The sequence below is a fragment of the Megalops cyprinoides genome, chromosome 16, assembly GCF_013368585.1.
Source record: "Megalops cyprinoides isolate fMegCyp1 chromosome 16, fMegCyp1.pri, whole genome shotgun sequence".
In the NCBI taxonomy this organism is placed as follows: Eukaryota; Metazoa; Chordata; class Actinopteri; order Elopiformes; family Megalopidae; genus Megalops; species Megalops cyprinoides.
The window spans coordinates 7,047,557-7,074,191 of NC_050598.1; the positions used below are offsets into that span (position 1 = coordinate 7,047,557).

The 26,635-nt window shown below is 38.9% G+C and overlaps 1 protein-coding gene and 1 long non-coding RNA gene across 8 annotated transcripts; one reads left to right on the plus strand and one right to left on the minus strand.

Annotated features, from left to right (window-relative positions):
- The first annotated feature begins 2,424 nt into the window (after positions 1-2,424).
- On the plus strand, positions 2,425-17,165 carry LOC118790765. Its single transcript, XR_005005522.1, has 4 exons — positions 2,425-2,470; positions 3,123-3,130; positions 5,738-5,769; positions 17,093-17,165. It is a non-coding gene; the product is annotated as an uncharacterized LOC118790765 (long non-coding RNA).
- Positions 13,846-26,109, minus strand: LOC118790764 (chromatin complexes subunit BAP18-like). Of its 7 annotated transcripts, none has more exons than XM_036547775.1 (6): positions 25,596-26,109; positions 24,618-24,712; positions 21,639-21,740; positions 17,069-17,283; positions 16,655-16,759; positions 13,846-16,115 (listed from the first exon to the last, which is right to left on the minus strand). In XM_036547775.1, the coding sequence occupies exons 1-6, from the start codon at positions 25,614-25,616 to the stop codon at positions 16,051-16,053; spliced, it is 603 nt and encodes a 200-aa protein (XP_036403668.1). In that variant the 5' UTR covers positions 25,617-26,109; the 3' UTR covers positions 13,846-16,050. The 7 variants fall into 7 exon arrangements, with proteins under 7 accessions (XP_036403668.1, XP_036403665.1, XP_036403667.1 ...); XM_036547772.1 differs by having other exon boundaries at positions 16,655-16,762; XM_036547774.1 differs by having other exon boundaries at positions 17,069-17,286.
- Between the last annotated feature and the right edge of the window lie 526 nt (positions 26,110-26,635).

A 26,635-nucleotide genomic window follows, 5' to 3' on the forward strand; every position in this document is an offset into this window, starting at 1 on the left:
TTGGGAAAATTATAGAAAATGTTGTAAAATAATTGTTATGTAATCGATATAATTTGTTCTATAATTAAAGGTATTATCGCATTTGATCTTTCGGTTATCTTGCAATACGACTATAAAAACGAACGGTCCATTTAATGTCCCCTAGGGTTAACCCTTAACAATCTAACAACTTTAAGTTGTTGCTGTCTGTTTTGTAGAGAAGAGAGCAGGTACGTCTTTTGCGAGCTGGCGCTCAATGCCATATGTCAACATCCGTTAATTTGACACGACTTGGAGAACATTTAGTTTGTCTTTAACCCTAACAAAAGCGTTACAGTTGTATAGTAAATTGTGTATAATGGGCGGTAATACACTTATGGTGAAGTTATGAGAATCACCAGTTTATTATTGTTGATTATGCTGGCATGTGTTGCTTTAAGCTGTTCCTTTCGCATGAGGTGTAACATGCGCATAAGCTTGTGCGTTTATGTAGAGACCCGTGTAATTAAATTAATTTCATATTACTACGGGTAGTGCACTAACAGGTGAGTGAATATCGATACGACCAAAGAATGTGAGCTCAGTGACATTTACTATGAAAGCAGGAAATTGCATGTCGTTAGGAATGGGGGGAAAGCTTTCTTGGACCGACTTCTTCGTTTTGCCAAATTATGGAATAGCTGAATGCCAAGGTCCTGTCGTCAAGCAGAAATTTGTACTTTACAATCTGTAGTGCTTTATTATGGTCCACATTTCCATTTTTATTGTGAATGTAGTTCTATATTTGATAGTTTCACATCATGGTATCTCTATGCAAGGAAGGTCCTGTGGTGCGTGTAATCCTGCATGCAACACTATGTAATACCTCGTCCTCATGCCCTGTAAGATACCTGCATACCTCATGGGTAGAGTGTCAGAATCTAACGTCAGAGATGAGCGGGAAAACTGGTTAGTTGTGTCGGTGGTGACTAGCACTCTGTCTAACTCTGGGAGATGCTGTGGTTTCGTGCAGTTATCTCAGTTGGTCTGAGGCCATTTACTTCAGTTGTGCTCGCATGGCAATTTTAAAATGAATGAACTTGTCAACCCTATGATAAACTAGCTGGCAAGATGTGATCAATGCCCCTGTCAATTGCACAGTCTGTACACATTATTTATGAAAAATACTATTTAGATTTAGATATTTAAACAGATTATTCTGTTTGTGTGTAGAAAAAGTGTAAAAATCACTGATGTCAGATTGTAAAAAAATATATATTTATTCAGGAAACATGTTTTCCTGTGTGCTTTTGGAATAATAGTTAATGACCAAAGGGTGTTTTTATTTTTTCTTGTAATTGGTCTGTGGTTTTTAATTGTGGTTGCCATCGCCCAATCAAATAACCCAATTTAACCTAACTCTAATGTTGAAAATTTTAATCATCAATATACAATTAGTGGCAAGAACTGTAACATGAGTGGAGAACAATATTTAAAAGTAAATGGTGATGCACTGAATCTTTGCCATCTCGAACAATTTTTTTCTTTCACTTTTTCAGTCACTGATTCTCGGAAAGCTCTCTGGCTTTGTGTGTGTGTGTGTGTGTGTGTGTGTGTGTGTGTGCGCAAGCTTATGCATGTGTGTGAACGGTTGATGCCTTCCCTCTTAGTAAAACTATCTGTAGAACCAGATCAACATTTTCTCTGTTCTGTGTGCTTGGCCTCACTCGAGGTACTGGGCTGACAGAGATCACAGGGTTTGAGAATGGGGCCCACTTCCTAATGACAAATGAGTGAAAAAAGGACTTTTTTTTCTTAAATAACTTCTACTACAATTTAAAACTATTTTCACATCCTTAAATGGTTTCTTTGATGCTCTGTGATTAAATTTTCTCCCCCACCTCCCACCCCCCCCAATCTGTTAAATGCTAGCTGAGGCCAAGCCGAGACGGTCGAAACCTCTTTGTGTCTGTGGATATCCGCCCGTACGTGTGTATGCTAGCGTAGCTGGGCAAGAGGCTTCTGCTATTGTAACACTGAACTCACAAACACGACAACAACACATTCCATATCTCATTTCCCTCTCTTGTTTCTTACCACACTCTAGCTTGTTCCCTCTTTTGTTCCCCCCCTCCCTCGCTCTTTCCCTCCCTCTCTCTCTCCGTTGCCTGTGTGAATGCCTTGGCAAGCGTACAAGACAGAGAGCGAGCGGCGGCAGCTAGCACTGGCGCAGCCGAGACACGAAGCCACACAAATTAATTTTTTGCCCCAAGACAGTAGCAGCGGCAAGCCCCAAACTTCACACCCTTCTAAAGCGACCCCAGAGGGACCCCCCGATTTTTTTTCAGATTTTTCCAGCCCCTCGAAAAGGTTAATTTTAATTGTAGAAAGTGATGCCCCGGGAAAAAGGCTACAACCCCTGCTTTTTATGCCTACCAAGTTCCTCAGGCGGCTTCACTAGCTACAGCAAAGCAGAGGCTGCACACAGCACTGGACTCCTGCTTTTTTGGAGGTGAATAGGGAGGGAATGGGGGATTGGGGGGTGCAGATAGGAGGTGGGGGGTGAAAGTTTAGAGATAAATTTTAGGGCTCCGAACCCCCCACCTCTCCGCCCCCCCCAATCATAAAAGGAAACCCCTAGATTAGACGGACGGGTGTCTTTGCTCTTGAAATTGGACTGGGAAGTCCCATTGTTTTTTAGTTTTATGTTCATTTTTCAATTTTTATCTTGTTGTCAGTTGAATGAGATTTTTTGTTTGAGTTTTCAGTAGCATGATTGCTTTTTTTAAATATTGGCTTGTAAATTAACACAGATAAGTCTTATTAGTTAAGATGAGGAAAGTGTAGAATTAATAATTAGCGCTTATTGTTGAAGTTTGAGTTTGAAATAGTTGTGGGGAGGGTGTATGTTTACATTTGAGCACAAACTTTTGTTTGTGCGAGTGTAAGAGATGGAGAGATACATTGGCAGTATTTAGGGTATGGCTTTTTAAAATTGGAAAACAAGAACTGCAACCTCATATCAGGCAGAATGAATTGATATCTTTTTTTTCAGTCGAGGTGCATGACAGGAAGGTTTGATTCTTTTGGTTTTACACTGGGAATAATCCTGCCTCTGTACCTCCTTTTTTCTTGATTTTTCTCTTACTAATATTGTGGACAAGGATCAAAGGTAAGTGCAGCTCTTTTCTTCCTTGGTTCTTTCCCTTTTTAATGTCCGTTTCAAAGTTGGAAAAACCTCAGATGGCTAGTGGACCGTAGTGGTGGGGCAAGGCAAGGCCAGGCTGTGAGATTTTTTCATCTGCGTCTTGCTTTTCTTCTCTACCCTCGCACACTCTCTCTCTCTCACTCTCGTTGACTGAGGCTGGCAGTTGAAGCACACACACCGCCTGCAATAGTGCTGACGTGATCACTCTACTCCTGAAAATTTTTTTTAAACTGCTGTAACACATCAAAATTCAAATGATCTAAATAACCATCCTCTTCCTCATGCTACTGTCCTTAACAAGAACACTGAGATTGAGTGAGTGTGTTAACAGATCATTCAGATTCATTTTATTTATTTTTTGTTGTTGTTTTTCATGCACAGGTTTGTTTACAGTTTAGTTATAACACTATAATTATGGTGTTACGGATTTTTAAAAAAATGTATAGCCAAATGCTTATCTTTTGGTTTTGATGGCCTTCTTTGAGTTTGCTGTATGGTGGATTGATGGTGTTGTGTACTAGAGCCTAAGACTTCTTTTTAGAAGAAAAAGGAGAAATATATAACCAAGATATACATTTTCAAATTCAGTTTATGTTACTTTTAACTTTTTATTTAATTTTGATACAGTCCAAAACCCTGCTTTGTGTGCAACTGTAGTTTTGATTGTTCTTTCAGAATTTTTGCACACCACCATGGGCGTGGTGTGTTTAGATATTTTTCCTTTAAAGCAATTAATTTTTATATAATGCCATGAACAATTACCATTATTATATTATTGTTTTATTTCCATAATGTTTTTGTTATGTGTAGTTCATTGTCTGATCGTTTCTAAAATTACAATCTCTTAATTTGCTTTCACATAATTAAATAATTAAATTTGCTACATCATGTGATTTTATCAGCTTTTTAGGGAGGATATTTCAAGTGACAAACTGAAATGTTTGACACGTGTTACAGAATTGGTTTTGTGGTTGCTGAAGGCTCAAAATGGTCGAATATATGTATGCTATGCACAGAGTGTGTATGTTTGTATGTGCCAGAGTGATTGTGTTTGGGCCTAAGAAGCATTTGAAGCCCACGCCATTTTTGTTGCAACCTCTAGTGAAACCTTGCAGCCACACCGACACAGGCCTCTCTCTCTTTGTACTCTTTTCTACCTCTTTCTCATCCCTCTTTTAGTGTCTCCCGGTGTGGTCAAGGTCAGGATCAAGGTCAAAGGTGTAAACAGTGGGTTTTTTTCCCCCAGTATGCTGTTCATGTTCTCAGTCTCTGTGCATGCAGTTTTCACCTCTGTCTATCTCACAAATGCACGCATATTTTAGTGCATTTGAGAGTGTTTCAAGTTCATTTTAAACATATCTGAAATTTGCAGTGTCCCTAAGGGCCTGTGTGTAACGTCCCATCCAGTAGACGTTTACAGTTTGCTTGCTGTGTGTAGAAAAGTGTGAATCAGGCATGGTGTGTAATCAGGGGTTACTTCTGCTTTTCCTGTTTCTGTATTTGTCTCATGTGCTTTGATCTGGATATTTCTCAGGTTAAGATTAGATGTGTTCCCCCAATATGTACGATCACAGAATGTGGTTAAGGATCCAAACACTTTTGCTCAATTAGCCCACTCGTTTTTTTTTTTTTTTTACACTCACTCCGTTTCAACATTTGAGCCAGACTTAATTTTTTTTTTCTCTTTCGTGCTTCAAATAAATTGCCATGTGTTTTTTTTCCTTATACAGTGTTAAAAAATTTGAAGGGTTCTAGCTAGAGATGTTTGGATAAATAAAAAATGATTTGCTAATTATTTTTCAGTGTTTGTGTGTAATATTGAACTTTGGATTTCTAAAATTACATTTGTGCATAATTTCTCTATGTAGTTAAAATATATGTATGAAGATAAAATTTGTGTGTATTGTTAAAATACAGTATGATTAAAATTAGAGCCTTTATATTTTTATTTCATAGTACATTACCTGGACACTAAGGGAGTCAGTGGCCCTTTACTCCATCCCTTTATACTTTGTCTTTTACACCATGTTGGACAGATACTTCTCAGAGTGGTTAACCGAATACTGTCCTCCTTTTAATCATCGGTTAGGATTCTAAATGTCTATTTCATAGAATTGCTGAATTTTATGAAAGTATGGTGTGTTTGTATTTTTCTATGTGTGTGTGTGTGTGTTTAGAGAGAAGGTTGTGTGTCTGCTGTTATTTTACAGTGTATGTGTGCAGTTTTTTAAGGCTACTTTCAGTATCTGTGTCCTATATACTTGGTGGCTTGTGTGTTTTCTCATTTGTTGCACTGCTGCTCAACCTTTACTGCTGCTTCTTTCTGCCTTTGGTTTGTCTGTTCCATCCTCCATTTTGTCTGCTTACCCACCCTCCATTTTGTGGTAGGATTATGTGGAGTCACTTATTAAGCTTCAAGGTGCATCATTGTTATGACATGAAGTGTTTTTTCAAAGAGGCCTCATGTAAAAAAAAGGTGAATGATAATACAGAGATAATTCAGGCAAGGAAGAATTTGATATTGCCCTTTCTTTAAATTTCTTCTCTTTCTTCTGCATTTTTTTACTACAGTGGAATGAACCTGACAGGTCCCAGACACAGAGGTGAGTGGACTTTTAACAGCAAGTCCTCCTCCCACCTCCATTCTCCACTGTCTCTTCACACAAGCATTGGGCCAGTACATTATAAAGCTCTTTTCACAGACTGGAGGAAACATGGCCTCTGGGGTGACAGAGGTTTGTATGTGAGGGTGTGATTCTAAAAAAAAAAAGTCTCAAGAGCCAGTGACAAAGTAAAATAATGAAAATAGAGGAGTTTTTGAAGTCCATGTACATCAAGTCTCATAACGTGGAAAACCTCACTAGAATTCAGTTGGGAAAACTAGTCAGCAGATGGATAATTGCTGGTGTTTCCCCGCTTGGAATATTTTTGAAAATTGTGTGGTTAATGGACTCATAAACCATCTAAAAAAAAAAAAAAAAAAAAAGTGTGTGAAGTGTCGTCGTCGCCCCACTCGATCTGTTGTGTTGGCCACCCTGTGTTGCCACCCTCACCATCAGGTTCCCATCTCCTCTCCCATCCCTCGCACATTTCACCGCCATTCACCGTCCCTGGCTCCAGAGCACCCTCTAGCAGCACATCATGGTTTGCAGGCTCCATGGACACTTCCAAACCATTTTGTACTGTTACTGGGGACTCTGGGTATCCCACGCTACAGACCCCTTGAAGCGCTGCACCTCCAGCTATCCTTGCTCACTCTGCCTGCAATGGGTACCTCTTTCCCTGTAAGACAAACCAATGGAACTCTCACTTGTGTTGTCAGGGAAAATTAAGATGTTTATTCGCGTGGGCAATGGCAACCACAATAAATTTCTACTGTAAACTATTGAGAACTCTTGCACTTAGCAAAGAACCTACCCCCACCCCCCAAAAAGGGCTAATTTGTATCTTTAAAAATTTGGTTTTGAACTTCTAAATCAACAAGGTTTCAGTTCGTAGAAATCCAAGTTCATTGTAATCTATACGTATCACTAAGGATTCCACCAAATATGTGAACAGATTAATGTAGATTCTGTTTCAAAAGGAAATGCCATTGAATTTTTTTATCAAAGCGTTTGTTATACATAGTTCAAATTTAAATTAGAATATCCCATGTTATTTATCACAGTGTTCAATAGCTCAATGTATTGGTTGATTTGAAATCCACTGTTTGACTTTTCAGTGGCAAGGCTAAGTTGTTGAATTGTGGCCTCCAGTTTTTTCATCCAGTTTCATAATTAATTGAAGAAACATCAAATCAGGTGATCTTTGACCTTTGTGACTGCCTGAGCTCCTTGTGGTTACTGTACATGTAAAAGGAGATGTCACGTTGACCTTCAACAGTATAAGGTGTTTGTCTCAGACCCTGTCTCCATAGCAGCGACTTGTTCGACAGTGTGCCAGGCCATAGCAGCACATCAATATTGGGAGCTGCCCTTTCATTGGACTGCCAGTATGGCTTGTGCTGCTCCAGTCAGACACACACGCTCATTGTGGAAGGGCATATCTGCCAGAGTTCCTGTAAATTGTCGATTTTTTTGTATATATTGTCATCCCGCACCATCCTCCCTCATTTCACCGTGAGTCGTGGTCGGCTGTTCATTCACAGAGGCTGCCCATTGGGCCACTACACTCAAGCATGACCCACAATATCTGTGGCTAAGCATGCAAATTATTTTGCTACATTTTTTTTTTTCAGTTATGATTTATCTGGACAGTCTCCTTGAAAATGTGAATGTTTTTTGAATGTTAAGACTTCTTGATTTCCCCATGCTTTCTACGTATATTCTCCTTTCATTTAGGCTAGAACTCCATTACAGATACAAGTGATCCCTGCTTTAACCACAGCGTTTTTCTGAAAACCCTGTTGTAAACAGGATCATCAGGAGCTGAATCCTCATTTCCCAGTGATGCTGTGATTTAAGCATCAGCCAATATTCCTGAACACAAACTATAAATTATTTTTTTCACTAAAGGGATAGAAAAATACTGTATAAACATTTCTACTTTTAAATATACTTACACTTGAAGTACAATATAAATATTCAGAGTTTTGCTGTACTCCACATGTGATGGTTCAGGAGTGACTTGACATAGAGAGCAGCAAGACTCATCGTGGTCTTTGGACAAGTGATAATTAGCTACAGAGTGAGCGGGACCATGCACACACACTCAAAGGAGAAAATAAATAATCTCTTGTGCTCAAGTTTACTGAATGAATACAAGTAAAATAATGTAAACAACAAACTAAAACAAAGACCTCCTATGGGGTGAAAAAGCCTGAAAAGACAATGCCCTCCATCTTGCATCATTTTCCAGTTTTTTTTTTTTTTATTTTAAGTGAGCAATTTTTCTTACTCGTTCTCACCTCCCTGCCTCCGTCTTCCTGTACATTTGGATTTTATACCATGAAACAATCGGACCTTCATGGGGTTTTTTTCTTCCTCAATTACATGAGCACATGTCATTGTAAACCAGATCTCTGCAAAATGGGGACTGCACATTTTTATTCTTTTGTTTGAATTTGTAGCCTGACATCTAAATCTGTATAATGTTCTGGAATTATGTGCATACTTTACACAGGCATTTCATGCTTGCACAGTTGTACAGTCTTAAGCGGAGATGTGAAATAAAATCAGGGAAATTAATGGTAACTTGATGTAGCATTAATGAAAATAAAATGTGCAAGTTTGCCATTGTATGAAGGTTTCTATGCATGTATGAATATATGTATGCATGTGTATGTAGGTCTGTATATATCATATTTTGATAAAACAAAATACACATATTATAACTGTATTATTAATCAACCATGACTTTAGCAGATAACTAATTTTTTCATTGCAGTTGATGTGGATTTAGAATGTGGGAGTATTTTTCACAGATGCTGTAAAGTATGTTGTGTTCCGTTGTTAAGACTTTCTTCCCTTCATGTCTTATTTCTATTCTATCATTATCATCTATAAAATAGAGAAGCTAGCTACATAAGGACGTTAGTTGGACTATGCTTCCTCTTTTGTGCCCCCACACCTCTGCAACCCCAGTGATGTCTCGATGTACACTAAATCTTTTTAGAAGAACATCTTGAAAAAGCAGTTTTTTTTCCCCCCACTGCTGTTTAATCATAATAATGCTTATACTCTAAGACCCTGCTGATATGCCAGTTAATACAAAGATGGGACTTTAGCCACCATATTTATTATGTAAAGCTTGTGTTTCAGTTTTGCTACTGCTGCTTGTTTTGGCTTGCTTGCTAGGTAGTCTGCTATTGATTGTTAAAAAATTTAGCTAGCTATGGTTTTTCTCTCAACATATAGTTAACTAGGTAGCTTGGTTGGGAACCCTAATCCAAACAAAAAGAAAAACACAGTTTTCAGTAAAAACTATTCATTTTAAAATGGCTAGCTATTTTCCTGAGTAAAACAGCTTGATGTGTCATCCTAACTGGTTAGTCTACAGATCCTAACTAGCTAGCTAGCTAAATGGCTCCAACATGTTTCAAGTTCTAGCAGCTAGCTAGCTGGCTAGCCACCAGACGTTTGACATGTAAACTAGGTAAACAGACGGATACAGTTACTATACACTTATTTACTGTTGCTTCATGGTTTGTCATGTAAAACTAATATGAAACTTACTATAGTTAGCAGGGTTTACATGATACAAAACAGGAGTTTGTGAAAATTCAATAATGGACGCTAAATAAGAGGTTCATAAATAAGTGGCATTACATCACTGCCAGTGTATCTAATGTGAATGCATAGGCCTACATAAACACACACATTATAAAATGTGCCACTGGTGACATGCCCTCAGGCTTCTGTATTGCTGTAATTGCTGTTATGGTGCTGGCAGATACACCACACATAAACCACAATTTGAGAAATATTTACAAAAACCAATCATATGGATATGATACATATTTTAAAAACATCAACCTGAGCACAGCCACTTCTCCAGCCACACCCTTGTGTTTAATAGGCCTTCAAATGTGACAGTTGGGGCTTATAAGCCGATGGCTGGCTATGAAACACAGAATCAGAGCTTTCATCACAGACAATGAAAGCTGCCCTGTTTGAAATGAAGTTGAATGAATTAGATCTCTTACTGGTAGATTTTAATTGGTGATTTAGGGAAGGATCCTCTTAAACATGCAAACATTTACCAATGTGAGACAACACATTTATATAAACATTTAGATGGGATAGGCAGGGTTATGTACACGTGAAGCATACTTCACACAGGCATTTTGGAAAAAAATTACATATATTTAACATTCTGGCAGGTTGTCAGGGTTCTGTGTTACAAAATTATTAGTCTGATATGATTTGAGTCATGCTGCTGACCTTTATAATAACAAACCACACAGGATATAACCTCTTTGGGTGAAATGGGACAGCCAAGTATACTGTAGAAAAGAGTACTGTAGACTGCTTCTGTAGAAATTAGCACAACATACTTGCCTCTTACAGGCAATTTCACTGATTGGTATAATGAAGTGAAATTACTACTCTTTAATATCCACAGCTATATCCTGGTACTTATGTATTTTCACTCTGGCACTGGTTTATGTGATGTATTGTCACTTACAAATGTGGTCTGATGATTTCTGTATATACTGTTGTTTATGTGGCTCCGTTATAAGTACACATAAGAACAATATGTATATCGGTATATATATGTAGTTTGCTTTGTGGGCTGCTCTGGATAAGGACCAAATTCAATATATTTAAATGCAAACGGTACACAACATATGTGTGCCAGGTACAGAAAAAGGTAACGAAATTCACATCTGCACAGCTTTCTGATAAAAGGACTGGAGAGATGGCTGTGAGAGACCAACAGAGCTTTTGTCCAGACTCCAGGGAGGGACTTAGGCCTAGTAGCCGATTTGTATACACGAGCTCTGCTACACCTACCCATAATGTTTCAGTTTTATTAGGTCTGCTGGTGAATGTAAAATCTATCTAGTACAAATAAGTCAAAATAACATGTTTAATTATGACTTTCCCCCTTAATGCAACCCTATTTTGGAATCCCCAATTTCACATTAGGCCCGTCCCACCACAGCAACCTCTGCAAGTGTGCTGAGGCAAGTCAAATGCAGTTCTCCAGCACTCTCGCACGCAGTCAGTACCTACTTTTCACATCGCAAGTCCCACAATACAAGAGAGTCTGCTGGTGATCCGCTCTGGTTTCTCTTCATCATGTACAAATCTTTCACAGTACACCAGAGTGGAGTAGGCACCATTGGAGTAGGATAGTGACTTCATCTGAGGAAAACAACCTGTTTCTACTGCCTCCTTACATTACAACATTTAAGAAATTAATTTGGTCATGTGATGCAGTATGGGGGCATTACCCTCACCTTAACCTGTGGCCTCATTGGGTGAAATGGGATAGCTTAGTCTGCTCACTTTACCCTGTAGACTGTTAAGCTCAGAAACTGTGGTAGTAACCCCACTGTAAGTTTGCCACTAGATTCGTAGTGTAATTACATCACAAGATCAAAACAGACTGATTTTGCCCAGTGAATAAAATGTTAAGTACCTTCACATAGTGCTGTCCTGGCCTTCAACTTTAGCGCTTAGTGAGACACTCATCCATTCTCATTTGCTGTTGGACCAAAGTGTTGTGTTTATATCATGTTTTATTTCACCAAGGACTCATGAGACCGTGGCAACAAACATCATTTAGCAATCAGCCAATTGCTGTTAGGAGCCCATTTGTTAGCTAGAAGTAAAAAAAAATAGCGAAAGAAAATAATTTCCCAAAAAGTTTAATTAGGTTTTACGTATGCTTTCTTTGTAGTACTGAAATAGCTTCACAACAGCATAGCTGCTTTACATTTTGGCATGTTGTTACTATGCTCATGTCAAGTTATTTTGGAGAAACGGCAAATGCAATAAAAAGTGAATTAACTTGAGTTACTGAATCCTTTTGGGAGGATTAACACCCATTATTTTTCTGTATGTATGCATTGTTTTTATTTCCAAAGTTTTGCATCAATCACAAGCTGTTTCTTAGTTTTAGCTAGCTAGCTAAAATACATCATAAACATGATCAATATAAAAGTTGTTATAAATGTAAAATGAATATCCTACATTCCATGCAATCATTAAAATTGAAATTACACAATACTTAAAAGCGTGAAAAATTGAACATAATGAAGCACAAATCTGTCTTCAAACCCCCCCTCCCTTACATCTGATTTGCACATATTTCTTAATTCTTACACACCCACCCCCAGTAGAGAGACAGGACTGGAAGTGATGTGACTGATGGAGCAGGCAAACCTCTGAAAATATATCCATTGTTCTAAATGCATTCATTTAGAAACTGAAGTCAATAGGAGACGATGTGGAAAACAGCTGGAGCTTTCACACATGATGTGCTACCTGCACCACTTCCAAGTAATGGCGTATAGACAAGTTTTCTTAATTATACTAAATTTTTTTTGTAGTTTGTGTGGGTATATGTTCAGAGCCCTTTTCTTTTTTGTAAATTGTTTCATTACCTGGATGATGGCAAATATTAGCCTTTCGGTGTAAACATTTATTCCCTCAAATTAAAAAAAATGAAACATTTCCAAGAACATGTATTTTTCTGTACACGTCATGATGCCAGTCTTAAACATTGAAGGCATCATAATCTGGTGCTAGATTTTCTGCGTTCTCACCATCAGGCCTGATCAGTGTGTTCACTTTAGCCACATCAATGTCATAAAGCTTTGTGACAGTATGTTTGGTCTGATGCTTGTTGGCCTTAACATTCACAGTGTTATTATCCTCAGTCTTCACTGCAGACTTGCTGGTCAGAGGGAACTTGATGATGGTATAGTGTTCCAACTTGTTCCTTCGAGGAACACTCTTCCTAGGTTTCTTGGGCTGCCGCTTCAGACCGAGGGTTTTGGGCCTGCAAAAGTAGGGGGAGGTCCTGATCATCTTCCTCTTGTGGCTGTGGATGCCCTTAAGCATGACCTTCTTGGCCTTCAGTGCCTTGGACTTGGCCTCAGTCTTCGCTGGGACAACTTCTTCAGCTTTGATGCCTTCTTGGGAAAGATTCCCCCAATTTCAATTGTTTTGAAGGCTAACCATATCACTATGAGTGCTTATGTTCCTTTTGCTTCCCATGGTGATCCTCAGTTCAGGGTTCTGATATTTTCATCTACATTAATATGCTACATGCAGCAATAAAGAACAGCTAAAACAAACACAGTCACTTTTTGCTTCCTGTTCTGTTATCGTGACAATACAGGACCCCCCCCCCCCCCCCAGCTCAGTGGGAGGTAGTTCCTGTGAAAACACAGGCAGACTCCATAGCATTCTGCTGTACTAGCTTTGGAATCATGCCAGATTGGTGTGATCCAATGCATACACCCAGTTTCATATATGTGGAATTATTCAGAACAGCTGCACCAAGCTTGGGAATGCACCAGAGGTGTGTGTGTGTGTGTGTGTGAGAGAGTGAGAGAGAGAGAGCACTCTGACATGGTGTGACTGCACTACAGGGAAATGTGTATGTACTTTTTGATGCCCATTTATTTAGTTTTAGTTTGATATGACAAAGGTCTATGCCTAAAATTTATTTTGATGGGGACATTAGATTTCTATACTTACCTTGAAAAAACCATACACTGTATACATGCATGTATATAGAGTACCAGTTTAAAACGTGGACACACCTGATTAAAATAATGGGAAACATACATTACTGTGCATGTTATTCTCCACTTCTCAATAGCAAAATAGCATTGCCTTACACTATACACTTAGGAACTGACAGACATCCAATGCTAAATTGACTATATACAAATACACCTAATTTTGTTGGATATACAACACCAGTCAAAAGTTTGGACACCTTTATTTTTACTATTTAGAATAATAGTAAAGACATCAAAACTATGAAATAACAGAGATAATTATACAGTGATCAAAAAAGTGTTAAATCAAAACTCATATTTTAGATTCTTTAAAGTTTAATTAAAATTTTGGAAAGAAATTCATACACAGGCATCAATTTCACTGTTTATATTTGTCTAAGCAACAAATTTCAAGCATTTAAGCGTAAGTCTTCAGATCAAAATGTCTTTGCATGTTTCCTGTTATCTTAATCAGGTGTTTGGAACTTTTGACTGGTACTGTATGTGTGTATATAACCCATTTAATGCATGTGAGTATAAAATGTGTATATAACATAATGTGGTTTAACATTTTTATACTGTTTATAACCCAACATGACACTGAACAGTAGTATATAGTTTTTTTCTGGGGCCACTGAGTGCATTCAATATCATGTTTTAATTCAGAGAATTGTGATAAATTTCAGACAAAATGTTGCTGACATCCTTTAGTAAGGGTAAAAATTCAAGAAACCTACCAGGTTTCTGCTGTACCATTCATGCACAATATATGGAGTTTGAGGTCACATGCATACCCACCAATGTGCCAGGTGGACTTTGGAAAAATTTTTTAGGTCTGGTATTGAGACACAAGCTACCCTTAGAAACTGGCTGCATGGATCTGGTGTGTGACAAAACTTGGCAGTGTTTCAAGGAAGAGCCCTCTTCTACAGACACAGACAGTAAAATGCAAATTCTGACAAACAGATGGAACCATGTTTTCTGGTCAGAACTGAAAATTTGAAAATTAATTTCAAAACTGAAAGCTAAAAAAGTTCATTTCAAAACTAAAATTGAGCTTACTGGACATCATCATCAGTAGTATGTTTGGTGTAAAAAAAGGTGAAATTCATGTTGAAACAACATGATCTATGAAATATGGAGGTGGATCAGTTTTGCTTTAGAGTGCATTTGTATATTTCTTGTCCTAGTGCCCTTCCTAAAATTGGTAAAGACGGATTCAAAAGTCATCTCATTGTAGTGGAAAAAAGGTACCTTCTATGAAGCACAAGCCTGATAATAAATATCTCAGCATAATATTCTAAGGCACACATCCAAGTTTTCCAAACTTTCTTGCAAAGATAATGATTGAGTTCACGCATTAGTTTTAATTAGACTAACATGACTAACAAAATGTTTTAGATAAAACCAAACTTATACTTGGATTTATACAAATGAATACATTCACATAAGTGGAGCCACACTTTTTTCTCTCATGGCTGGCATAAAGCCTTTGTGTGCTGACCAGACTAATCAATGGGCTACGCTTATTTTATTGTTCTTAAACTGTCAACTCAAAATGAAACTGCTTATACTTATTACCAAAAAAGCCCCAATATAAAACTGCACAGACAAATGAACAACTCCAGAGTAAAAGTTTAAAACATTAAAAAAGTAACTTTGTTTAGCTTTCAGTGTTGACTAAGCTCAACATCTCAGCCAGTTCATAACTAATGTACAGCAAATCGACATAGCACGTACTGATGCTGGCAGACTTGTGATATTGTATAGTACAGCACAGTGTCTTGGGATGTTTATTTACACACTCACTTAGGGACATACATGTTCATACACACACAAAATGCTGTGGGGAAAATGATACTTATAAAAGGATACTTATGTGAAACAAAATAAAAAACAAACTAATTAGGAATAAAGTGGAAACCAACTAACCCAGCCACTCAGACACAGGGGTGTGGTGCTACACAAGATCTGTTCATAAGTTTACCTGAACTCACCTGGACAGGAAAATTAACTCCTCTAGGATTCCAGGAGTTCATCAGGCACTACCTGAACAGTGGCCAAAACATAAATGGCAAGAACTACCCCAGTGGTTTTACTCCAAATGCTACCATTTCCCACTTGGTGGGCAAGAAGCTGCCTTTTAGAAGTACATAAATTAACCTCATGCTACTGCCAGATCAAGGTAGGGGTCAGCACAGGAGAGGAAGAGTGAAAAAGCGACAGAAGTGATCTGAGAAAAAAAATGCATATATACATTTGACAAATGCAAGCAAAAAAGAAAAGCTCTTTCAGAAAAATATTCTGATGATGGATGCAGTATAAGCTTGGGCAATTTGCTTTAACTGGTCAACTTGTGTGTCTCCAGCCAAAATTTTCCAGCACAGGAACTGTGAAGTTGTGTTTCTTCTTTTAGTTGTGCTGTAGAGCAGAAGTGTCTTTTTAGTTTTTCCATTTTTTTAAATTATATATCTTGTATGCTCACAGATGAAAACACTTTCCCACAACAACAAAAAAGTTTTTCATTCTAATGTTACATCTAAAAAAGTCAAGAATTAAAAAAAGTTGAGCTACAGTTCAACACTGACGGTCGGCTGGACTGGGGAGAGTGGATTCCTTGGGCCTGGGCCACACCTTTCACCTGTCTTTGAGACGCTTCTTCCCCTCCTGAACAGGTGCCATTGTATGGAGGTGTGGGGCGGGGTCAGCGGGACAGGAGGGGGAGGTCACTGGAGTTCATAATGAAGCTGGAGTCCAGACTGAGGCTCTCTATGAGAAAAAGCACATAGAGACACAGGACATGAACACATGTAAACATCTGTATCTGCCTATCCACATTACCACAGTATATTGTGTGTATCTCATAATTTTAAAGCTCTCTGATTTGATCTGGTACAGAAAAGTAACAAGTCAGTATGATACATTTGCTCGCATTGCTTGCAATTCTGCCTTTTTTTTTTTTTAGTAAAAATGCAAATGAAGTAGTGCAGTCGTATGTACACACTGAAGGACAACAGCAACAACATGGCAAATAATTCAAATAAGTTGACAGGCAGAAGCCTTGCACTGTGCGTAAATTACATGCATCCCTTATGTGCTGCCACTCAGTTTTAATAATGGTTTATAATACTTGTTATTAAACATGTTACATGGATATAGCCCAAAAGTGAATTATATAGGGCAAGCACTGCAGGAAAGGAAGAGGACTTGAAATGAGATGGGCCAAGAACACAAAAATTACAAGACAAGACAAATACAGTTCTTTACAGAACTGTAAGGTGTCATCAGATGAGGTGACCAGTTTTCACCTTGATCAAAGTTGAGTTTCTTGGCAGGGGTGCCCTCGCCCAACCCCTCTATGTCTACGAGGTCGCTGTTCACGTCCGAGTCATTGAGCGCGCTCAAAGTCACGTCTGCTGGAACACACAGACAGGAGTGTAAATATGGACACACCGAGGTGGGAGCACAAAAATGTATGCAGTTAGCCAAAAAGGAAAAAACACAACTGCAAAGAGAAAGAGAGGTCAAATTAAAGTGGCCTGTGAATACTGCCATATTTTGTCCATATCCATATAACTGAACACCAATTGCATTAACCATGTATTCATTAATGCTTTATACCTTGTCATGTTCAAAAAGATGCCTTTACTACAGCATAGAACATAATTAAATAAAACTATGGCTTCATAAAATCCCAAATCCAAATCTACAGTCACAGCTACCTGCTGTCTTCTGTTTCTTGATAGCCGGTGGGGCAGAGGAGGGACCCTGAAGCCCTGTTGTCACGACAACCTGGGAGGTGGGCACGGTGATGACGGCAGGGGGGGCGGCCGAGGCCACGACCGTCTTCTTGGTGGATTTCTTGGGGGAGTCAGAGGAGAGGGGCACCCCGCTGTCCTCATATAGCTTCCTCTTCACCGTGGTCTTGATCTGGGCTCTGCTTTGGGCCAAGACAGGGCAACTGAGGTTGGCAAGGGACATGGCTTTCAAACGTCCAATATTAGCATGCATAGCAGCCTTAATGCTCCCAAATACGGCAAAGGTGCATGCAGTTACTGTTAGTGGGCTGGTGGTAGAAGACAGTGTGAAAGATGCCCTTTCCAGGTATTTATTCAAGTAGTGCATAAAATTTAGCAATGATATTCAGAGTTATGGCCAGTGCACAAACAAAAAGAAATGGAATAAGCAAAGACTTGACTTGAGGGGAATTAAAGAGACATATGCTAGCACGCTAACTCTATTTTTCTCCTGTCTGTGTCTTTGGTCACTGTGCAATTACACTGTTTGGGCAATAGCTCGATCAATAGCAGGTCACCAGGCTGTTCCGCAAGACTGAGAGGCTTTTGTCTGAGCACTGTGACAACTTTACTCATAACTTAACATAAATAAATCAATTTGACTAATAAAATCAACAGTTTCCAAACATAAACCTCAGTGTTTCTAAACAATGAGGTAAGCCTGTTTTTGTATCATGCAACTTGTACGACGTTCATCTTATCACCCCTTCACCCGCAGACAAATCACCAAATGAGCGACTGCCTTTCTCTGCCACCCAAAGTATTGAGGCTTAAATTTTCCATGCCACTTCCACTACTGAAAAACCACCATCACTTCATTAAATATCAAACTTAATGGCATAACTACACACACAGCGCAGTTCGCACATTCAGAACACATTCACATATGAACCTGATGAGGTGCTGAACTGTTCAAAAAAATAGCTTAAAAATAGACATATCACTTTTAACTTCCTCTTTCTAAATTTAGGAGGTTGTACTATCCCTCATCGCCCCCTCTACAAAAACACCCCACAGAAGCTCTCGTGTTCATTTCAAACGTTAACAGAAGGTTAGCACAGATCAGTACAGAGTGATCAGTGATTCATTTCCAGAGATCTTTTTTTTTTAATCAAAAAACAAGTTGTCTGGGAGTTGTAATCACTTACACTTAATATTAATTCTGTTTCATGATGACAATACAAGATATCGCTAGCCGATTTGTGCATTTTCGCATACACACAAGCACTGATCTTAATCAATCCTTTCACCTTATGAACAACGCTGCATGAAACCAGACCCCCACGCTACATACAAAGGTGCTTTCCGTTTGAGTTTGAGTTTCTGAATCACTGAGACTGAATCATGTCTGTCACTATTTTTCTAAGATGGCAAACCTGAATTTCAAAACAACCCATCAACTTTTGACTCATTAATGAACAATACTGAAAGATTAAGTATGTTTAAATATTATTTTTTTTTAAAAACAAAGACCCTAATACATTCAGCTGACATAAAGAAAAACAATTTCTCCTGTTTGAGGTAGGCTAAATATAAAATGGTTCCAAGTTGGATACTAGTTTCCTCATTCTTTTTTTTTTTTTTTTTTAAAAGTAGCTATTTAACTATTGACACAGTTTAGTGACTTAATTTACTTAAGATAAGAGGCAGCCTCCTGTACAAACAGTACAGTAGATAGTTCTGCTTATTTCTGCTTGCATGGCACTTGTCTAGAACCCAACACTTTACGGGGGGGGGGGGGGGGGGGGGATTCCTGGGGGTAGGTTGGTCACAGACATGTAAAAATAAATGCTCAGCAGGTTACTGCATTTATGAGTGTAGCTATCCAGGTATCTACCAAATACAGAGTAGGAAATGTGTGCTCATTTGATTACCACTGTCCATCCAAACAACAGATGATGTTCCATTTTTCTGTGCAACTGTCAACAGAAACTCTTCTCAGAGGAATTAGGGATAGTGGTCCACCTTATTTTGCCATTGTTTTATCCCCTTTTGGTTAGCCAGCAGACAAGCATAAGTGTAAATGCAGATGTAATTAGCATGTGGCTCCTGCCAGGCCCTGTTCTGCCAGGTTCCACAGGAACAGATCATCTCTTCTGTCTCCAGTTTCTAACAAGAAGGCTCGGCAAATCTGTTACTATGCATGGTTTTGCATTTCATACATTATTTACATTTTAAAAATGTTTGAATGCAATGTATTATCTAAGGAGATTACATTTGACAGATTCTAGGCAAAGTGTAGATATGCAATATGATATGTACTGTAGCTAGCTAGACAGGTTTTGCATATGAGAACCAGGAATGATACATCGCTATAATCTGACAACACATATCAGTGTACCCTGTTATTAGTAAGCAACCAGTTAAATAATCGTTAATAATAAAAACTAATAAACGTAAAATGATTGGCATTAGTAGTGAATCACCCCTTCAGGAAAAAGTTGTAAATGTGAACGTAAATAAATGCTTAATAAATGTGTTATTAATAGTTATGTTATATGAAGGGGCAAACCAAAAAAAGTCATTTCATTAGCATAGCTGAAGTTGGAAATCTGGAACACTGTAAGACTTGTAACTGTATAATCCCCTCTGCAAAAACATTCAGCCGATCAGGCCATAGGAAAAATTGTTCAGTACATTTTATGTGTATGTTAGCTAGTTGCTTTAATGAATGAGATGGATATTGTGTAATGTAAGAAATGTCAACACATTTTTCTTAGCAAATTAAAATACTGAAATTCGAGAAGGATGAAAAATGAGATGGCACACAAAATGTTATCCAAGTCTGGCTGCACTACATTCTTGATCATTTTCCCCCAGGTGTGCACAGGTGTCACCTTTCACAGCAGTCTGTCATGGTTAATTTATCATTAACGTCACACTTCCTACGACAAATATCTTAGAAGCACATAAATAATGCTATTGCACAACTGAAAATAAAAAAGTGGTGTTCCTGCAAAACCTGAGAATCAAACATGAGAATATCAAGATTCAAGAGCTAACCTGGTGGAACTTAAATTTTGTGAATTTGCATGTGAAAATCAACAACTTCCTTGAAAGTAGTGGGGAAAAAACAACATGCTGCTACTTAAATAAGTGGGCAAAATATGAGTTACTGATTTACATATATTTTTGCGTTCCAATTTTGAACAAATTTAGCCAACAGATACTGAAAATGTAAGTTTATAATAATTCATTATTATCATCAATAATAACCCTGTGTTTCTGTTTTGTTGTTTACTTTGTCAACATAATATCAAGCATACAATGAAATCACCAGATGCTGCATGAACTGTCAAATAACGTAGCTCATGACTGTGGCAGTACTGTGATCTCACAGCGACTAGCCACCACCACACTTAAAACTCGCTGGCTACTTTTTAGATACTAAACACTCCTGACCCAAGTCATGCACCACCTTGTTGTTTTGATTGCGTAACCTACATTACTTTAATCCCAGCATGGCAGAGCGCTGCACAGCTGAAACCCTGCAAGGGAATACCTGGGGACTACTGACCTGTGCATTTCAGCAAAGCTTCCCCTTCAAGGGGAAATTCAAGACCAAGTCAGCAGCTACTGGGGGTGTTGCATATGGTCTTTAGAAATTGAGCAATATACAGTGTGTTCTTGAAGCCATTTTCATGCTATATTGAATTGTGCCTAATCACCACAGGTCTCGATAAAATGCTTAAACTCTCCACTACTCATATAGATGCCAAAAGATTATATGTTGTGTGTGACTACAGGTGGCCAGCCACCAGGTGCAATTTCTGTGAAAGCAGTCAGGGAAATTGCTCCTTTGTGCTCTCCCCATTCTACGTCCAAGCAGCTGAATAGAAGGAAAGAAGATAATGATCGGCCTTCTCTGTGAGTAATTCTGAAAAATAAGGTTCATTCCCAGTTATACAATATATTTGGGATTTTCAATGTCATTTGCATAAAAGAACAGTATGTGCGTGTGATAAATTCGTGTCAGATAACCAGCTCAAACGGACCATTATATGTATAAACCCATAAAATGCATAATGAATTAGGACTCAGAATTGCAGGTGGTTTATTGAAGTAATTAAAGCAATATCAGTGGTGCAGAACCATTCCGCCTGATAAAAGGTCAAAGTTTCCAACCCTCCAACAGATGGAGATGCTGCATATTCACAATGTTGGTTTGTGAAAACTCAATTCACTTAGGGCTCGTGTCACTGTTGGTTTTCCCACTTTCTCTTGAATTCAGAAACAGCACAGAGGCAGTCACACACCCATTTAGCAATAACGCCTGGTGCACAGTAGTTTTACCCACGTCACAAATAACTCAAAAGCTAAGCAGGCAAATAAGCAGCGTTTCCAAATCCAGCAAATTTCCCTGAGCAGAACCTCCTTTTGAAAGAGAGGACAGCGAGGGAGGAGGGCAAAGGAAATTCAGAAGAGATAAAATAAGAGGCGACAGGGGCTGATGGGGAGGGGGAAGAGCGGGAAGTGAGAAACAGGGAGGTCTTACACAGTACGCTCCTTGATGACGGAGCTGATAGAGTTCAGGTCGTCACCAAAGCGCCTCACGGCCGATCGCAGCATGTCAATCTCAGTGTCCGTCCACTTGGCTCTGCGGGAGACACAGCGTCACTTTCACTTCACTGTCTCACTGCACTGACGGACTCCTGCCACTGGGGCAGCCACGCGGGAGTCCTCTGCTAAGAATAAAATGAATCCCCAAAACCTACACTGTATCCTGCAAGGGCTCCACCATTGTTACTGCCGCTACTGGGCACTAGGCGGGCGATGACATTGGTGGTTGGAAAGATGACGCTGTTGAGAGGGTGCTGCCCTTCATCAGTCTTTTGCCAGACTGAATTTGCATAAATGCGCACAGAATGTGTAATAACACTGAAAATGCATGGTTTTCAGAGCCAGTATTGGGTGAATATGCTAGCTGTACAATATTACAAAACTGCTTAACTACCAGTGTTAGATGCCTTATAACATGATATACAAAGCTAATAAATTTCAAAAATTACATGTAAACATTTAAAGCGCATTTCTATGTTTTTTGTACTAGTATTTCATTTTGATCACATTTTGACAGAACAAACTGATTTTATGGAGACAACAGCCGGTATTTTTTGTTCTTCCATGAACATATCAGAGTATGTGGCTACTACAGTGGTTCTCAAAATGCAGTTCACAGACTGCTGGTGAACTGCAAAGGGCTTACAAATGGCCCATCTGCTAAAACATTTCTTAAAAAACAACTGTAAAAATCAAAATGGACATAAATCAACAACTTTATGTCTAGATGTCACCAGTAAGTAAGGTACCTAACCTGGTAAAGTTTGCTACCTTGTTAAAGTAGTTACCACTGGGCTAGCAAATACATTTGCTGACTTTGTTTAGACAACAGCTTTGCTCATTGTTTGTAGGTTTTAGAATGAAATCAGGCTAAACAGCCAGTTCATTACCTGTGCAGCTACTCTGGGTGGTACAGCCTGCTTGCATATGAGTCATTCCATATCAAATCACCCAGTTTGAGAAGAATTTCCCAGGTCACCCTCTCAGATTCCCCTGAAAAAATTCACAGGCGCTCCTATACCAAACTTATGGAGAAATCCCAAATATTAGGTCTGTATTTCTAATAGTTCTGAAACTACATCCCTTTGAAATTTTAATTAATTTTATGCATTTTGCCGAACAAGCCTTTCGGTCCAACTTCCAACATTCATAGCTCCTTTGATATGGCATATACAGCTTTGAAACTTTGGGACTAGGGCTAACTTTTTCCTGTAGAAAATCAGTAGTAACCAGATCAGGTGTATCTTATGTACTTTTCCTCCTACAAAGCTCTGAAAATGGCAGAAAATTCAAAACATAACAAAACGACATCCCCTTTGAGAGCTTCTCACTCAAACAGTATGCTAGATAAAGCACAGTTTTTTTCCTGACATTTATGACATATTAGGCCATGTGTGATAATGATTGATAAAAGAAAAATGAATTTTGCCCTTTCAATCTGATTTATGTTTTTATCAAAAAATTTAAACAATTCATGTTTTCATATGTAAATGTGAACCATCTGAATGTTGCATAGTTGTATGTTTGACAAAGACAATATTTTGTAAATATTTCAGCAAATAAATAGTTTTTACTCACTGTATAAGTCACTTTGTGACACTGATACAATCTCGAGTATTTAATGTGCATTAAAAAAAATCATAACTCCAGAAGGAAGCTCAGCAACAACACCAAATTTTTGTCAAATCATCTTCAGATATATAAGAATGCATGGTAAAAATGAAAATGATGGTTAACTGCCCACATGGCCAAATGAGGACATGAAAATAGGCAATTTTGAGGGAAAAAAATTTCAAAAAATTATCCTGACACTCCTATAACAGTAATAAATGTGGTTACTGCATACAACACCGATTACATTTTTGAATTCTACAGAAAAAGGTAGCCCTAGTCCCAAAGTTTCAAAGCTGTACATGCCATATCAAAGGAGCTATGAATGTCAGAAGTTGGACCGAAAGGCTCGTTCGGCAAGATGCATAAAATTAATTAAAACTTCAAAGGGCTGTAGTTTCAAAACTATCAGAGATACAGACCTAATATTTGGGATTTCTCCATACATTTGGTATAGGAGTACCCATATGCCACCTGAAGGTCATTGGGCCGTTAACCTTCCATTTCATCACAGACACATATTTTCACCTGGGTCCTTACAGGATCATACCACAGGACAAAGAGGTGACCTTCTCTGCATTGGACTGCCCTCATTCAAATTCAAGAGAAAGTCCTGCAGATTCAGTATTAGAACCTTGCAAACCAACAGCAAGACAAGCCCCATAAACCTGTTCCAGTAACCCAGTTACTAATCAGACATGAACACATTGTGATACAATGTACAGGCTAGTCTCATCATTAATGCAAAATGTTTAAGTGTGCACAGGATCATATTGAACACGTAGGCCTGCAATATCTGGAGATATACAGTGTATACCATTTTCGTCTCAATCAAAACAAAAAAATTGCAGTTCGGAAAAACTCCAATAACTGATTTACTGTGATTTTGGGTAGTGATTTACAATGACAATGGGTTATGATTTAGTGACAGTAGGTTGTGATTTTCATTTATTATTTAGTGATTCTGGGTTGTGATTTACAGTGACAGGGGGCTGACTGCTAAAGAACTGGTGCAAAGGAAATTGAATTCTTGTGAGTGTGCCCATGCCAGTAGCTCATGAACTTGCCTCTTTTCACCTTACCTATGCATGAATTGTTTTGAGACAGTGTGACAAAATAAAAGCTCAAGGTACAATCTTACATGCAATCAATGAGTCACAGTAAGTTCTTTTTGTGGATGTACACTGTGATTCCCACCATGCTTGCCAGTGCGCGCGCACATGTGTGTGTGTGTGTGTGTGTGTGTGTGTGTGTGTGTGTGTATGTGTGCGTTTGTGTGCATGAGAGAGATTCCACCACTCACCCAGCCGGACTGGAGTCTGCCACTGGGTGCAGCTGCATGGTGAGCTCCCCGAGTTTGGTGAAGGCAGCGCCGGCTGCCGAGAAGATTTCCCCAACCTGACACAGGCACACATAAAACAAAGAGTCTGAGCAAAGGTACTTTCCTCTGGAGTCATACCGCAGCCAGTCATTATTACTCACAGTCACAGACACAAGAGAATGGAGACATGTATGAAGACAGAGGCTCTCAGTCACAAAGTGAAAGAGAGATGTGCTCCCCCCCCACAACCAGTATTTAAATATTCGTGTTGGCTCTGCTTATAGTTTTATTACATATTAGGTCTTAGTGAATTACTCAACTCAACTCAAATCAATGGCTGGGTAGGAAGTGCAGTCACCTGTTATCCCAAATGTTTACTTATGGTACCTATAAGATCTTCAGCGTTTCCTGGCTTCCACATCAAATAATGTCTTCTTATTCAGCTTTATTATAATTATGACATTAAATAATCTAGCTAGCCATAATAACAATGGTTAGCTAGCCAGTACCAGCAAGCTGCGCTAAAAATACATTTCAACGCTAGTACTTGGCGCGATACAGCACGAGTAAACTGCCTGTAACATCAGAAAAGTTATGAATATAGCGCCACGGTGTGGTGAATGTTCTTTGCAAACTTTTAAACAAAGAATTTAGCTTGCTACCTGCCTAGCTGGCAGGAAAAACTTGCGAGGTGGCTGCACCGACCCAGCAGTAAGCTCAGCTCTGAAAACAACGATAGCTAGCTAATACCTTTCTGCCTCCAATTACAGAAATTAGACCTAATTATGACGGAATTCGCTAGTTAACCATATGAGATAACCACAACATACCTCTACATAGAGGATGTGTTGAAAATAAACGCTGCGACTGCACAGACAGTCACGAAATGGCTCAGATGGACAGGTGCTGCGTAAAGTTGTGTTGACGTCTTTGGAGTAGGTAGCTAGTAAGCGTACTTACCTTAGTAGAAGCTGAAGTCATTTTTTCGTTTATCACAAAATGATCCGAGCCCAATAGCTGGCTAAGCTAACGTTACTTCGCTTTATTTAGCTACCTTTACAATTATGTTTCCCTACGTTAACTCATACAACTAGACTCGGACAAATGAGCACCGGATAGCGTGTTAGATTGTGATAATAGTGGTATCAGACTTTGTCAGCTATCCAGCTAACAATTTCAGTTACCAAAGGTATCGTTGCATCGCTATCATCCCTTGGTATTCATTCACTCTTCCAGCAACAATACCGTCTCCGGCCTGCAACCACCAAGCCAGCTGGCAAGTCACAGCTCCGCAGCCGAACACTTTGCTAGCTTTATTATTAAGACGTTACGCTTTGTCTAAAAATATAACTTTGGGGCGCACTGGCTAGCTATGACGTTCTAATTACACACTTCCACTTCCACAATGGGTTTGGAAACAACAGGCATCCATTTTAGATAAATAAATAAGCGTAGTACAACTCCTGCGTGAACCGGAAACCCCAGCGGGCGCTCTATATTTCGACATGCTCATTGGTCCAAAAACATACGCCGTCCATCTCCAATTGGTGTAAAACTCTGTCAGTCAATATCCGAATGACGTAGTTCTGCCAATTGCCGCCTTATTTCATTCACTGGCCTAAGCATAAAGACCGAGTGCTTCCTTCGCTTTGTGGAGAGAGGTGAAGCTGAGCGTCAAAAATATAGAAACGTCTAAGACCAGCTCGTATTTCCCGCTTCCATTTAGTTCTGTGATTATTGCTGTGTGACGTCGTACGCTGAGTAATTGTCGCTTTCTTGAGATTTAGGTACGCTCGCTCTCCACCAGGAACGTTAATAATGTGGGTATCATTTTGAGATCTGACGATATAGGCAGCTCTTCAGAGCATTTGGTATATCATTTGCAAACACCTCGAATGCTGAACTACTTTCTGTATTGAAACCACAGGTGTAATAATTATACCATACAGTAGTGACAAAAGAGTATGGTAGGGCTGCACCTATTTTAAAACATGGTCACC